The sequence below is a fragment of the Canis lupus genome, chromosome 10, assembly GCF_048164855.1.
Source record: "Canis lupus baileyi chromosome 10, mCanLup2.hap1, whole genome shotgun sequence".
In the NCBI taxonomy this organism is placed as follows: Eukaryota; Metazoa; Chordata; class Mammalia; order Carnivora; family Canidae; genus Canis; species Canis lupus.
Genome location: NC_132847.1, coordinates 27,165,907 through 27,182,418, shown reverse-complemented (window position 1 = coordinate 27,182,418; position 16,512 = coordinate 27,165,907). Strand labels below are relative to the sequence as shown.

At 41.0% G+C, this 16,512-nt stretch overlaps 1 protein-coding gene across 15 annotated transcripts in view; it reads left to right on the top strand.

Annotated features, from left to right (window-relative positions):
• CDC25C (cell division cycle 25C) overlaps positions 1 to 11,738 on the top strand; it is a 37,743-nt gene extending 26,005 nt beyond the window's left edge. For 12 of the 15 annotated variants that reach the window (XM_072841190.1, XM_072841195.1, XM_072841193.1 and 9 more), the window contains 7 exons: positions 5,515 to 5,667; positions 6,782 to 6,883; positions 7,945 to 8,007; positions 9,698 to 9,796; positions 10,341 to 10,474; positions 10,848 to 10,959; positions 11,161 to 11,738. In XM_072841190.1, the coding sequence (XP_072697291.1) occupies positions 5,515 to 5,667; positions 6,782 to 6,883; positions 7,945 to 8,007; positions 9,698 to 9,796; positions 10,341 to 10,474; positions 10,848 to 10,959; positions 11,161 to 11,310 (813 nt within the window). In that variant the 3' untranslated portion in view covers positions 11,311 to 11,738. The remainder of the gene's footprint in view (positions 1 to 5,514; positions 5,668 to 6,781; positions 6,884 to 7,944; positions 8,008 to 9,697; positions 9,797 to 10,340; positions 10,475 to 10,847; positions 10,960 to 11,160) is intronic. The other 3 variants (XM_072841201.1, XM_072841198.1, XM_072841202.1) reach the window with 3 other exon arrangements.
• The last annotated feature ends 4,774 nt before the right edge of the window (positions 11,739 to 16,512 follow it).

Here is a 16,512-nt window from a genome sequence, read left to right as displayed (position 1 = left end):
CTGATTTTTAGTGTTTTGTTTTCCTTGTAATGTCTTTCTTATTGAATCAGTGTAATGTCATCATTTGGAAAGAATTCTTTTTCAATTTCTGGAATAGAATTGGCATTTTTTGTGTGTGTGTTTTGTTTTTTTAATGTTAGGCCAGATTCACCAGTAAAGCCATTGTGACCTGGGCTTTTCTTTGTGGGAAATTTTTTTTTTTTTTTTTTTTTTAAATTTTTTATTTATTTATGATAGTCACAGAGAGAGAGAGAGAGAGAGGCAGAGACACAGGCAGAGGGAGAAGCAGGCTCCATGCACTGGGAGCCCGATGTGGGATTCGATCCCGGGTCTCCAGGATCGCGCCCTGGGCCAAAGGCAGGCGCCAAACCGCTGCGCCACCCAGGGATCCCTGTGGGAAATTTTTTAATTACTAATTCAGCCTCTACTTTTTGTAGATCTAGTTGGACTCTCTGTTCCTTCTTGATTCACTTTCACTGATTTTTATCTTTTGAGGAATCTGCCCATTTAATCTGAGTTTTCTCATTCATTGATATGTGGTTGTTTATAGTATCCCTCAAGACTTTTTTTTTTTATTTCTGAAAAATTGCTAGTAATGTCCTCTCTTTCATTCCTAGTTTTAGTAATTTGAGTCTTCTTTTTTTTCTTGGTCAGTGTAGCTAAAAGTTTATCAATTTTTGACTTTTTCAAATAATAACTTTTGGTTCTATTGTTTTTTATTTTTCTGTTCTTCTTTTTTTTTTTTTTTAATTTTATTTACTTATGATAGTCATACAGAGAGAGAGAGAGGCAGAGACATAGGCAGAGGGAGACCCCAGGATCATGACCTGACCTGAGCCAAAGCCAGACGCTCAACCACTGAGCCACCCAGGGGTCCCTTAGTTTCTTTTTTGATAGAAGGTTAGGTCATTGTCTTCAGGTTGTTCTTTTTTCTATTATGGGCCTTTGCAGCTGTAAGTTTTCATGTAAATACTACTTTAGCTTTATCCTTATGTAAGTTTTGGTGTGCCATGTCTTCATTTTTTTTTTTTTTTTTTTTTTTTATTTATTATAGTCACAGACAGAGAGAGAGAGAGGCAGAGACACAGGCAGAGGGAGAAGCAGGCTCCATGCACCGGGAGCCCAACGTGGGATTCGATCCCGGGTCTCCAGGATCGCGCCCTGGGCCAAAGGCAGGCGCCAAACCGCTGCACCACCCAGGGATCCCTCATGTCTTCATTTTTATTCATCCAAAAGTATTTTCTAATTTCCCTTGAGATCTTTGTTGGCCCAATTGTTATTTAGGAGTGTGTTGTTTAATTTCCACCTAACTGAATTTTCCAGATCTTTTTTCTGTTATTAATTTTTATTTTTATTTTATTATTTTTTTTTTAAATTTTTATTTATTTATGATAGTCACAGAGAGAGAGAGAGAGGCAGAGACACAGGCAGAGGGAGAAGCAGGCTCCATGCACCGGGAGCCTGACGTGGGATTCGATCCCGGGTCTCCAGGATCGCGCCCTGGGCCAAAGGCAGGCGCTAAACCACTGCGCCACCCAGGGATCCCATGTTATTAATTTTTAAAGATTTTATTTATTTATTCATGAGAGACCCACAGAGAGAGGGAGGCAGAGACACAGGCAGAGGGAGAAGCAGGCTCCATGCAGGGAGCCCAATGTGGGACTCGATCCCGGGACTCCAGGATCACTCCCTGGGCCAAAGGCAGGTGCCCAACTGCTGAGCCACCCAGGGATCCCCTTTTTTTCTGCTATTAATTTCTGATTAATCCATTGTGGTCAGAGAGCATACTTTGTATGATTTTTATTGAAAATAGCTATTTGAGAGTCTTCTGTATAGAGGGAAAATTTGAATTTACAGATAGAAAAAATCATGTAAGGCAAAAATGAGGGGATTTAAAAGGGCCAGAACCTAACCATGACGAATCCAACATCTGTTAGAGTTTTGGCAGGTAAGGAGGCCCAAGAAAGAAGACTGAGAAGGAGCAACAGAAAGGTAGAAGCATCATGGTTCGTTTAGTTTAGGGATTGCCTGTACTAGCACTAAACTAAACTGGGAGGTGCCATTGAAGCCAATGAAGGAGGCAATAGCCAACTCAGTGGAAGCCACTATGAAGTTCAGAGAGGTCTATGTCTAAAGAGTGACTGTCAGATATGGTGACATGAAGACTGTTGAGAACCTTGACAAGAGCAGTAGTATGGTGCAAGCAGAAGCAAGCCTGTGTGTGTTGAAGATTGTGTAGGCCATGAGGAAATGATGATGCCTCCTCACTTTACAAAATAATGATTATTCATTTAGACCTTTTTATAAAATATGCAGGTAGAATCGAGCTTAGCAAGTTTCTTTTCTTCTTCTTGGCCTTTTCAATCCTTAAAACTCCCGTATATTCAAAGTGTTTATTGATTCCTTAAAGAAGAAAAGTCTCTAATGCATAGATGATGAATGCAATCTAATCCAGCTGGTCCTGGGTTCCTCCTATCTATCACTGCTTCTGAGAACTGGGAAATTCGCTAGACAAAGCTACAGTATCATCACTGTCATCATCCCTTCATGACCAAACATTTATGCTCTTTGCAGTAAGTTGCTGTTTGTTTTTATATACATGTTTTAAAAAGACACTATCAGAACAGTAGTGGCTGTTTCTATTTGTTAAAGTAGTTTTCTCCTATTATTTATTTCTGGATTCTTGCCTTTAGACTATATGAAACCCAAAAAGTTGTTTATCAGTTTAATTATCATAATAACAGCTACCAGAAACCTAAAGCATTGATGCAAGAGAATAGACTTGAGAAATAGACGCATGCATATATGGACAATTGATAATTAGCCCAAGATACAACACAATTAAACTGAGAAACAATTTCAACAAATTGTGCTGCTGCAATTGACAACCTATATGAAAAACAAAAACTTTGGGGCACCTGGGTGGCTCAGTGGTTGAGCATCTGCCTTTGGCTTAGGTCATGATCCTGGGGTCCTGGGATCAAGTCCACTATCAGGCTCTCCTCAAGGAGCCTACTTCTCCCTCTGCCTCTCTCTCTCTGTGTGTCTCTCATGAATAAATAAATGAAACCTTTATAAAAAACAAAAACAAAAAACCTCAATCCGTACCTTATATCTTGTATAGAAATTAGTGCAAAATGGTTAATAGACCTGAATATGAAATCTAAAACTATAAAATATCTGAAGAAAAAAACATAGAAAATTTCTGTGACCTTGGGTTAGGTAACAATTTCTTAGATATAATACTAAAAAATGGATATGGGGATCCCTGGGTGGCGCAGCGGTTTGGCGCCTGCCTTTGGCCCAGGGCGCGATCCTGGAGTCCCGGGATCGAATTCTGCGTCGGGCTCCCCGTGCATGGAGCCTGCTTCTCTCTCTGCCTGTGTCTCTGCCTCTCTCTCTCTCTCTGTGTGACTATCATAAGTAAATAAAAAAAATTAAAAAAAATAAAATAAAAAATGGATATGTTTCCCTTACTAGCTAAATCATTAGACTCTTTAAAATGAGCCCTTAGAGGCACCTGGGTGGCTCAGTCAGTTAAGCTTCCAACTCGATTTTGGCTTAGGTTGTGATATCAGGGTAATGAGATCCAACCTGGCATCGAGCCCTTTGTTCAGCTCCACTCTCAGTGGGGTGTCTGCTTAAGATTCTTTCTCTCCATCTGCTCCTCCCCCCCAAAATAATAAAGAAATAAATCTTTTTTTAAAAATAATAAAATAAATTACAACGAGCCCTTAGCTTAGGAATTTGGTGTGTTCTAGAGAGGCTCTTTTGGTTAAAAGAAACAAAGATCGCAACTAAGGCCATCCTATTGGAAATTTTGATCTGGCTTCCTCCTGCCTTCTCAGGGTATAAATGAAAGTATCTGAAGGGAAATCTTCAAGAGGTCTGGGTAACCTGTTCCTCAATCTTTCACCATATCTCTTCTGCCACTATAACTTTGTTTCAGCCATGTAGTCATCATTGGCCTCACAGCCTTGACTGTATCTTTTGGCATCTTCCTTTTAAGCTTTGGCATCTGTTGCTGCCTAGTTATTTTGCCATTTTCTAAGTTAGACTCCCAGGAGAGGAAACCTAATTGGCCCAGATTATTACATGTTCTAGGCCACTGGATGGATGCGTCAAACTAGCACTGGCTGGTCAGTGGCTCTGAGTAGGGTTGTGGGGACATAGGGAGTTGACTGGCAGAGATCCAAGGGAAGAGGTAGATATAAAATATTGGAATGTAAAATGTGAACTGTACCTTCAGCTGGTATTAGGAACCATGGAGTTTCCCTTAGATGGGACCATGGATGTTACAAATGCTGCAATAGATAAAGTTATTATAAAATAAAATATTGATGTTTTTATTTTAGTCTCCCAGAAACCATTGACCATCAATTTGTTTTCTAGTTATGGCTCTCTTATTATCTAGCCCCCTTCTAAATCAATACACATTAGTTAGTGAGATGAATGTATAAAGTAGGAATTCTTGGTTTTCGTGTAGGCCAGAGGTAGAAGGTATCTGGGAACAAGGATAAGAATTTTGGATTAGTTGAGGGATCCCTCACTGCCTCAGTCAATAGAACACAGGACTCTTGATCTTAGGATCATGAGTTTGAGACCCACTTTGGAAATAGAGATTATTTTTTAAAAATTAAAAAAAAATCTTGATTATTTGAAAGTTATTATCAGAGGTCATTTAATATATCCCCCTGCCTCTGGTTATAACACTCAAATCATGGCTTTCAAGGAGATAGTGGTCCACCTTCTTGAACATTAGTCTGAGTTAGTAACTTCCAAGGCCAGTTCTTTATGGTATTTAATCCATTTTTTTCCTGATGGGCTTCATAATATCAATCCTATAATGGCCATCCTGATGCCAGATTCTAATGTTCCCTTTTCCCTTGCATGATGCTTATTTTGCTATTTTTCTTTCCTATTAACAACCTGCTTTATAAGAGAGCTGAGTTATTTTTTCCTCTCTCCCTCAAAGAAACCATTACCCCAAGAAACTGACACATACTCTTGCTGCCTAGTATTTTTTCACCTAGACTGACCCTTTTGGTTTGTCATCTTCCATTTTGTTGGGGTTCTTAACTCTTGATTGTCAGAGTCTTAGGATCCCATAGAGAGACTGTGGGATTAGGTTGGTTTGTTTGGTTTTCACTTGACTGGAGGAACTGAGCTTGCATTTGCTTTCTCCTATAAGAATTGGTACATATAAGATGGTCAGGTGGTGAATTTGATTTGGCTAGAGTTAATACATCTTGGGGAGATGGAACATCACACACCCTGAGGAGAAAGATGTTAATGAGGTAGGGAAGAGTGGTTCCTTACCTAAGGTTTTGCCTATCAAAGTTGAGTGTTGCTAGAAATCGCCAGGGCAGCTTGCTAAAATGCAGATTTTAATTCAGTAGGTCTGGGGTGAGGCTCAACATCTAGGATTCTTCATTTCTAACAAGTTTGCAGGAAATGTTCATGCTGCAGGCCTGAAGAGGAGTAAGAACATATGGGGTTGATATTCCCATACAGGCATCTCTGAATAGAAGCTCCTTGTATCGCTCCCCTTCGTTGCCAGAGAATTTGAACAGGCCAAGACTGAAGCGGACCGTAAAATTCAAGGACAGCCCAAAATCACATAAAGACAAAAAGGAGTCTTGTTCTAGCCACAAAGAGCTCGGGAAGGTAAGCTCTTTTAAGATGAAAATCTGTTTGGGACACCTGGGTGGCTCAGCCATTGGGCATCTGCCTTTGGCTCAGGGTGTGGTCCCAGGCTCCCTACATGGAGCCTGCTTCTCCCTTTCCTGCGTCTCTGCCTCTCTCTGTGTGTCTCTATGAATAAGTAAATAAAAAAATTTTTTTAATCTTTAAATAAAAAAAAAAGATGAGAATCAACTTAATCCTCTACCTTGTTGTGTTCTGTGCTTTTTTGGTATGAGGATTGCTTTACGATGTCTTGTCTTCTTTCTCATTAATTTATATCTCTTTGTTCTTTATGTCTTTTCTTTTCCACATCTGCACCCCTATATAAAATATTTAACATTAAATATCTCTTATATTTCTGGAAATGATGTTGGCATACTGTCTTCCCAACCTTCTTTTATGAGATTGAGAGGACACAGAGAAATGTAAATTTTTTAATGCTGTTTTACCTGTATTCTGACAGAAACAGCATCATGGAACACACTGGTTTGGTGGGAGGCAACTTCTGAAAAATTTAGCCATTATTCCCTATCCCTCCTTAAAAAAAACCCTAGATACTATATAATAAAATCAGCGTATGGTAGTGTAGAAATGCACATAAACAAAAGAAGCTCTTGTGAAATGCTTGCAATCCCATAGGCCAGAGTTAATTACTTTCAACACTTGGTAAATATATTCCTCTAGTCTCTTTGATGTAGATTTTTTTCTTTTATTAGAGTAGGGTCACAAAGCACTCATTTTCTCACTTTCTTAAGGATATCATGAACTTATTTTCTTGTCAAGCTACAGCATAACTTTTTTTGCATATGTGTATACCATATAATGTATTAAATATGATTTGTTTAACCAAGAACCTGTTATTTATTGGTAATCTTTCTCTATTATAAACTTGCTGGCATATCCATTTTTACAGCCAGATCTTTGTGCATATTTATATTTCCCTAGGAAAACAAATGGAAATATTTGATCAATGTGTGTGCATATTTTTTTTTCCAAAGGGTATGCATATTTTTAATAAATCTCCACTCCTTCTGTCTCTTGGTTTTTAAACCTCTAACATGAGAAATGGGGTTGGGGGAAATCTTGTCATTCTCAGGGCTTAGGTCTAAAGAAGACAGTTTCTCTCTGTGACATTAATATTATTCAGATGCTGGAGGAAGATTCTTACCAGGGATCTCTGATTGGTGATTTCTCCAAGGTGAGTTTGGTTACATTCATCTTATATTCCATTGAGTCATTTTGGATCTTAGTCTTTTTTTCTTTGCTTGAAGAGGATGGTAGGTATAATATGCATCCTCACCAAGTACTATTTGATAAACTGAAGATGCTATGGTGGAAGATTTAGATCCTAAGCCTCTCCAGTGAAAAAGTATTTCTATTCATTCTGGGAAAATCCAGAGCAGTGGGAAAGTATAAGGCTTTTTACTTTTTTTTTACTTTTTTCTTTTTAAAAATATCTTTTAAAATTATGTAAATAATATCTGGTCATTACAGAAAGAGTAGAAAATGAAATATACCTCAAATCTTATAAAAATATATATACTTTAAAGATTTTATTTATTTATTTATGAGAGACACAGAGAGAGACAGAGACACAGGCAGAGGGAGAAGCAGGCTCCATGCAGGGAGCCCGACGTAGGACTCGATCCTGGGTCTCCAGGATCACGCCATGGGTTGAAGGCATCGCTAAACCGCTGAGCCACCTGGGCTGCCCTCAAATCTTATAAAAATATTATTGCTTTTAACATCTTGGTATATGTAAAATACCTCCAGACTTTTCCTATGTATTTTCACAAACACACATGCACATACCCAAATAAATTTTTTTATTTTCTCACAAAAAAATGATTTTGTTATACTGTTTTGTTATACTGTTTCCCCCATCATTTAATGTATCAGGAACATCTTTTCATGTCAATGATTTTTTTTTCCCATTGGTTCTTTTGAAGGCATCTGTTTTTGTTTTTGTTTTTGTTTTTTATTTATTTATCTTTGGGGGTGGGTAGTGGCAGAGGGAGAGGGAAAGAGAAAGAATCTTAAGCAGGTTCCACTCCCAGCGTGGAGCCTTTCTCAGAGTTCTCTGTATGTAACGACCCTGAGATCATTACTTGAGCTGAAATCAAGAGTCGGAAGCTCAACTGACTGAGCCACCCAGGCGGCTCATGTAAAATCCCACAAATGAAGAACAATATATGGGTCTTTGATCTCAAACTGAGGTATAGAAAACTTGCTGTTATTTCAGTTTTTCGGTATTTCTAGGTATGTGTGTTGCCAACCGTGTCAGGGAGACACCAAGATCTGAAGTACATCAACCCAGAAACAGTAAGCAGATTTCTGGAGATGGTAACTGGTTACATAAGCTACCATCTGGTCTGTTCTGTCCCTAAAATCCCCACTTCCATTGTATTTCACTGTGTTCACTTACATTAGGTTCCTCATTCATCTGAAGCTGTATTGAAGAACTCCTATTTATCCCATTCTTTTGCCTTTGTTTTTAATTCAACAAATGATAGATAATTGTTACAAAGGAAAGAAAGCAAGGAAAGAAGAGAGAGAAGTAAAAAAGTCAAAATCACTCAACTTTTGGCAACCTTATATCCTGGTTTAGTCCCATTGACACCTTTTAGTGCATGGTAATTATTAATAGTATTCTCTCACTCTCAAAAGTATCCTAGTTTGTGCAATAATTATTTGGTTGCCCTACCCATAATCTCATTGCTAGAGATAACTACTAGCAATATTTTCCTTATGGCCTTCCAGATTTTACTCTGGAATATATTTGATAAAAATAGTATAGTAACATGTAAAGTCAGCTTATTAGCGAGTCATTGTAAACATTTTTTTTTTTAGATTTTTTAAAGGTTTTTTATTTATTTATTAATGAGAGACAGAGAGAGAGAGAGAGAGACAGGCAGAGACACAGGCAGAGGGAGAAGCAGGCTCCACACAGGGAGCCTGATGTGGGACTCGATCCCAGGTGTCCGGGATCACACCCTGGGCCGAAGGTAGTGCTAAACCGCTGAGCCACCCGGGCTGCCCTTTTTTTTTTAGATTTTATTTATTTATTCATGACAGACAGAGAGAGAGAGGCAGAGACACAGGCAGAGGGAGAAGCAGGCTCCATGCAGGGAGCCCGATGTGGGACTCAATCCCTGAACTCCAGGATCATGCCCTGAGCCTAAAGCAGAACTTAACTGCTAGGCCGTCCAGGCGTCCCTGTAAACATCTTTCTACATTGTTAAAACAAAACTATATTATCATTCTAATGACTATATAATATTCTATTTTATTGACATGTATAATTTAACCAAACTGCTATTTTTGAATATTGAAGTTATTTGTAACTTTTAAAAATTATTTGATAACTTAAGCTAACTAATATTTAATAGTTAATATTTGATATTAACTATTAACTATTTGATAACCTAAAATGATGGCTGAGATGAATATTGTTGTGCCATATCTTTGCATACGTTTCTGTTTGCTAAAGATGTTGGGAAAGAAATTGCTGAGTCAAAGTTAATTACATGTGCATTTACAAAGTTAGCTCCTGGAAGGTTGAACCAAGTTACACTCCTACAAGTAGCTTAAGGATATCAACCCTTTCCTTCCATATCCTTTTCTGAAGAGCTTGCTTTCTTCCTTTACGATGGAGCATGGGGAACCCATTTCCCATTTCTTCTTGCAAAGTCAGAATTGCTACCTGCTACCTGTACCACTGCAGAAGTCCTTGGGTGTCCTGAGAGGATGATTGCAATGCCTTGAATATGGTTTTCTCTGGTATCTTGGCAATACCAGCTATTTTGGTGCTCCAAAAGACCATTTTATATTTTATCCTCCTGACTGAGGGGTAGAGATGAACTATTGCCCCATTTCAAATATAGGGGGCTTTTGGAGACTGGGGATAGAGTGGAATCCTGGGTGACTAAAGGGAATGTGAATCAGGAACTGTGTGATTGACTCTTGTCTCCCAGAGTGATGAGGAACAGAGTATTCAATCATTTCTATACAGGTGGCTGCCTTACTGACAGGGAAGTTCCAGAGTCTGATTGAGAAGTTTTATATCATCGATTGCCGCTATCCATACGAGTACCTGGGAGGACACATCCAGGTTAGGTTACATTGAGGCCATTGGTGGGGAGGAGTTGGAGGTAGCTCTTTAATGAGAAGGGTCTATGGACAAAGATCCTATGAACTCCAGAACCAGGGAAGAGGTTCTACATTTAGAGCACATCAGAGCTACACATCCTCATTCCTGTTCTAATTCTGTATACCTTGAGCAATTTACTTTTCCTTTCCCTCCTAGACCAACCTCCCATTATTCTATTGGAGCCAGGGGCTCCTGCTTGGAAATAAAATATTAATCCAAGGACTGAGAAGCACTTTGTAGACACTCATAAACATTCCTCACAATGATTCCTACACATTGGGGGTGAGGGGGTGGTCAGTTCTACAAACATTTGAATACCTACTACATGCCAAGCTCTATGCTAGTCTTTGAGGATGGACACAGAGACTTAATTAGATCTATACCCTGAAAGTGCTTACAGTCTAGACTTCCTGTCCCAAATATCCCAAGATGGTATCCTAGTTATTTCTAAGTGTTGAAACTATCCGCAGGCCCTTAAGAAGAAAATACTGAAATTCTTCTGCAGGGAGCCTTAAACTTATACAGTCAGAAAGAACTGTATAACTTCTTTCTGAAGAAGCCCATTGTTCCTCTGGATACCCAGAAAAGAATAATCATCGTGTTCCACTGTGAATTCTCCTCAGAGAGGGGTCCCCGAATGTAAGTGTCTAAATGGGGTAGGGCAGGGGTTAGAAATGGATCTTGAATTGGGACTTACAACCAGGGAACCTAGCCAGACCAGTTCAGACAGAGACTGGAATGAATGAATGCATTCTTTGCATTGTAGTTTAAAGGTTAGGGAGGTGGAAGAAAAGGTTTCTACAACTTAAAAGTTTGGTGCAGAAAAGGAAAAATGATTGGGAATGAGGAGGAGAAAGAATGACTACTTGAATCTTGTTTTGGAAAAACAGTGAGATCTGGAGGTCTGTTGGGTTACCCATAGTCTATTCTTCCTTCCCCTCCCCAGCGAATGGCCCATGGAATCCTGACCTTGCTTCTTTCCACCCCACCCACATCTGGGTTTTCTCTAAAGGTGCCGCTCTCTGAGAGAAGAGGACAGGGCTCTGAACCAGTATCCTACATTGTACTACCCAGAACTATATATCCTCAAAGGGGGCTACAGAGACTTCTTTCCAGAATATACGGTAAAGGATGGGACACATGGGGCAATAGGAGAGCTCAGACTTAGGGGAGCCAACTTAAGCATGCAACTTCCAGGGCTTGCAAAGCCCTCTGAGAAGAAATTACTGCTCCTTCTTAGCCACCACCAAACAGCATCTCTATTATACATAGTAGGCAGAATTCTGGATACTAGAGCATCCTTTACTTTGTCCCCTACCTTTCAGGAGCTGTGCGAACCACGGAGCTACTGCCCTATGCATCACCAAGACCATAAAGCTGAGCTGCTGAGATGTCGAAGCCAGAGCAAAGCATGGGAAGGGGAGCGGCAGCTGCAGGAGCAGATTGCCTTACTGGTGAAGGATGTGAGCCCATGATAATGGGTCAGTGGTTGGCTGCTTAGGAGTCACCAAAAGACGCTGTAGAAACCCTGAGCAGAAAGAGTCCATGTTGTATGTGGCTAAACCCAAGATTGTCTGCAAACCAACAAGTTGCCAAGCTAATGAAATTCCAGGCCTGAGGGTTGGTTTTAGCAGAGCTGCTGGCTGGTGACGGAGTCTGAGAGTAGCCTTGAATTATATGGAGATTTGTGTTGCTTCAGGAAGTAGTTACATTCTCTTCCTAATTAGACTTCTCTTCTAGCAGGCCAGCCAGCTCTTTTCCTGGGCTTTTGCCTGTATAAGAGAGTTGCCCATCTTCTTTCTTGCCTTCTTTGTTTCCTTCTCTCCCGTTTTCTTAAATGGGAAAATAAAAAAAAAATAAAAAAGATAAAAAAAAAATAAATGGGAAAATAAACACTGCAAAAGGAGAGATTTGATTGTGTGGGCCCACTCCGCTCCTAGAAGATCTTTACAAGGAAGAGATCACCAAGTTAGACTCCTTCAAGCAAAGGCATAACCATCTCGATTTATAGCTGGAACCAAGATGCTTTTCTCTAGACCAATGGTTCTCAAAGTTTGGGCCCTGGACCCTGGGCATCATCTAAACTTCTTTCAAATGTAAATTTTCAGGCCTCACGGCAGATCTACTAAATCAAAACCTCTGAGGGCTCAGAATTCTGGGTTTTAAAATTTTTCAAGTGATTCTGATGTATGCTGAGGCTTGAGAACCACTGCTGTGGAATTAAGGAAAACTTTTTTTTTTAAGTGAGGGTAGGGGGTAGGGTGGGGAGAGGGGTGCAAGAGGGGCAGAGGAAGAGAGAGAGAATCCCCCTGCCCAGTGCAGAGCTGGAGGCAGGACTCATTCCACCAATTAAACCACCCAGGTGCCCCTTAAGGAAAACCGTTTCAATTGCATTCTTTAGCAATATCCCAGCTTTCCTTTCTATGGTATGAATTACCTGAAAGTGTGCCTCACACTCAGCAGCCTGATAACTAGGCTCAGAAAACCAAGGTGATTGGCATCTCTAAGGCAGGTTATAGATCTGAGTTGGGCTTGAAAAGATTCCTTATCTCCAGCCTCAATGGAATTTTGACTTTTTCCATTTCCCAACTCTTTCCTTGACTTCATTTCACATTTCACAGAGATAAGCTTAAGACTTGGGATAGCTGGAAATAGAGATCTGTGCTGTCTGAAGATAGAAATAAAAGGATACAAAAGTAGCAAGCAAGGGCACTTAAGGAAGACCTTTTACTTTTATTTTTTAAAATATTTTATTTATTTACTTGAGAGAGAACACAAGTAGGCAGAGAGAGAGGGAGAGGGAGAAGCAAGATCCTCACTGAGGAGGGAACCTGACTCAGGGTTCAATCCCAAAACCTTGGGATCATGACCTGAGCCAAAGCAAATGCTTAACTGGTTGAGCCACCCAGTCGCCCTAAGGAAGACCACCTAAACTGCATTCTTCAGCACTATTGCAGGCTTTCCATTCTTAGAGTTCTTGAAGGCAAGTAGGCTTCGTAGTGAGATACAGCCCTATAGCCCAGGGTGGCAGTGGAATTTACTAAGTATTGTCAACTGTCCTGCATTAACCTAGTAGCAATGATAGCCCAGAACTAGAAAAGGACAGAGAGGCTCTGAAGCTTGGCTGAGATGAGACAAAAGTGACCTCTTCCCAGGTTCTGGAGCAGGGAGACTTTTTGTTGTTGTTTTTGTTTAAGATTTTATTTATTTATTCACGAGAGACACAGAGAGAGAGAGGCAGAGACAAGCAGAGGGAGAAGCAGGCTCCATGCAGGGAGCCCAATGCGGGACTTGGTCCCGGGACCCCGGGATGAGGACCTGAGCCAAAGGCAGACACTCAGCCACTGAGGCAGCTAGGTGTCCCACGGAGACCTTTTTTAGGTGAGTGGGAGGAAAGCAGGGCAGTGGCTGGACTGGTGTTTTTAAGATTCGCCAGTGCGGTTCTCCTGAACTGTCGTGCGTGCGCCACCCAGCAGAGGGCACTGCTGTACTCTTTAAAGCAGCTTCTGGAGCGAAACTACCTGGCCTTCTCCTGGAGCCTTTGAGCTCAGAGCTCAGGGCTGAGGGGCAAGGAGAGAAAAGCTGTTTCCATATTAGGTGGATTTGGAGAATATTCTGCTCCTCCATCTCACTACCACATACTTACCACTGCCAAACAGGCACCCTGAGAAAAATGAAGCACTTCCACCTCCAAGTATGAGGAGGGGGTCCCCTGATTCATTGCCTAACCTAGTGGGTCATTTCCACTAGGAAATGACCTGATCATTTTCCTGATCATTTTCTTCAGAAAAGTAGAACCAAGCCCCTCCCTCTCCTGGGAAGAGACTGCTACACAGGTTCACATTTCAGTAATCTTAATTAAGTAGAAATTCGGGATCCCTGGGTGGTGTAGCAGTTTAGCGCCTGCCTTTGGCCCAGGGCGTGATCCTGGAGACCCGGGATCGAATCCCACATCAGGCTCCTGGTGCATGGAGCCTGCTTCTCCCTCTGCCTATGTCTCTGCCTCTCTCTCTCTCTGTGTGACTATCATAAATAAATAAAAAATTTTTAAAAAATTAAGTGGAAATTCTGAGTCACAAAATGAAAACTAGGGCTTAATTAGTTTATCTGCTTTGTGAAAAAAATAGTATTTGCCCAAAAGGCACCATTTTCCTATATAATATCTTGTAATATCCTTCCATTGCATAGGTGCCATGTAATTTGATTCATGTTATTTTCAGGAATAATAATAGTAAACATTTTTCAGGTGCTTACTATATGCAAGACTTTTTACAAACTCATTTTATATGTATAAGCTAATTTTCACAATAATTCTGTGACGCAGGTACTTATTGTGCACATTTTACAGATAAATTGAGAAACAAGGATTAAGTAACTTTTTAAGATCACACAGCTAATGATGACAGTGTTGGGATTTGAATATGGGCAGTATGGCTCCAGTGTTTGTACCTTGAATGGATTCACTGTTACCAAATCCTCATCAAAGAACAGTGTGCCTTTCTAGAGTGGCCTTGTATTAGATGTTAAATATATAAGAGCCTCAATTATAGATTTCTTAAGAAGTCAGGGCCATAAGGGTTGCATGGGCTTAGCAGGTGAGGCTAAGGGCTAAGACCCCAGCCCAGAGACCTTGGCATGAAGCACAGAGCCGGTTAGCTCTACACTAACACTGACTGTATTTGTTCATCATAAAGTCAAGAAAGGAAGGTTGGAAACCTTTCTAAAAACATGGTTTTCGATCTCAGCTCAGGACCCAGCTGACCTCTGCCATAGAGAGGGGAGGAACATTTTCCTTTCCTCATCAATATAAAGTTGGGAGGAAGTATAGAAGATTCTCTTTCCCCATTCAGTTCAGGCAAATGTTGAAGAAACACCAATTCCCTTAAACATATATCTGGGGTTGTCAATTCTAAGTACCACAGGTATTCAATTATGACACTGTCCCTGCCCTCAAGAGACTGACAAGGTAGGAAATGATTCTCCCTTTTTTCCCCCATCCCTATAAGCAGTCTGGCCCACTAGCAAAGGAAAGAGGTACTATAGAGGTACTATAGCCTACAGCTCCAAAGCAGCAAGTCTGGTGGTTGGGGGCAGGCCAAGATCACAGAAAAATTAACTCCTGCGTGCCCCCTGGAAATGATACCATTTATTCAGCGCTTGCTCTGTGCCAGGCACTATGTATATTTGTATAATCCTCACAACTGTTCCATCAAATAGATGCTGTTATTAATTTTACCTATGAAGAAACTGAAGCACAGGAAAATTAAGTGCTGTGCCCAAGGCCATCTAGCCTTTGTTGGAAATGGCAGTCGAATCCAGACAGTCTAGAAAGCTTGTGTTCTTAACTATTCACCATACTGCTAACATCCTAGGTGAGGTTAGCAGCAGGAGTTAAGGCTTCCAGTGAGAGAGGGCTTGCTAGAATGCAGAAAACCATGACTACAAATGAAGGTGGAGTAAGATGCAAGGTTTTAGACTGTTGAACCCAATCAGTGGATTGCAAAGCCTCCCAGAGCAGGATTTGTGTCTTAATCATTGTTGCACCTGGTACAAAGTTAAACCCATAACCAGTCTCAAAAGACATTGAACTGAATGACAGCATCGTCTTTGTAGAAAGGACAGACTCATTTGTCATTATCCACAAGGTTCCCAAAGGCAATGCTGCTTATCTAGCAGGTGTTGGCAGTCACAGGGGACATGGTTGGTAGGGAGAGTGTGTGCTGGAAGAGCTGTCAGTATAAATGTTGGAGTCCTATTTATTTGCAGAGTCTTCCTCATCCCTCTCCTACCTCTGGTTTCCAATCATCATTCAAGGCCTAGTGATGTCAGGCTCTCCACTCCACTGCCCACATGGAAAGTTGCTCCAGCATCTCATTCTCACAAAAAGGCTGACCTGTTAACAGGTGGAATTGGGCATTGGTCTTAGCCTAGCATTTTGACTTTGTTCCTACCTTCCTTGTCCATTCCATAGGGATGGCACTGAATAGACACTTAGAGTATGCATTCTGAGCACATGCTTTTTCCCCAGCCTATTCTGCCGCCAAACTTGATTAGGCTTGGTTGCTGAAGGAGGGGGAGAGCAGAGGTGACACCCCTCATCTTGCCCTCCCGCCTCTGTTGATTCATACATCTCTGAGCCGTTTCCTAGCATCCCAGCCATCTGAAATTGTTACCTTTTAGGGTGAATGGGTGGTGCAGTTGGTGATGCGTCCAACTCTTGGTTTCATCTCAGGTCAGATCTCAGGGTCATGAGATCAAGTCCTGAGTCAGGCTCCAAGCTCTCGGAGTCTGCTTGAGTTTCTCTCTTCCTCTCCCTCCGCCACTCCACCCCTCCCCACATACACCCATATTCTCTATATCTCTCAAATAAGTAAATAAAATTTTGATGTTGTTACCCTTTGCTTTTAAATTCCATTCTGAAACTATTGCCAGAGTGGAGTGGACAGTGGGGGGCTATCTGTCCCCAGGTCAGCTCTCTAATCTTACTGGAGGAGAAGTTATAAGGAGGTAGTATGGAGCTGGCGGAAAACAGGCCCTGTACAAAAGCTGAGTAGCCAGATGTTCACTTTCACAGCTCTTCTGGAAGACTGGCAGGGCAGATAGAGATTAAAGCGAAGCACAAACTCCATTTAAAGTGCATTACAGCTCAGGAACTAGCTCCCCCTGGGCAGGAGAAG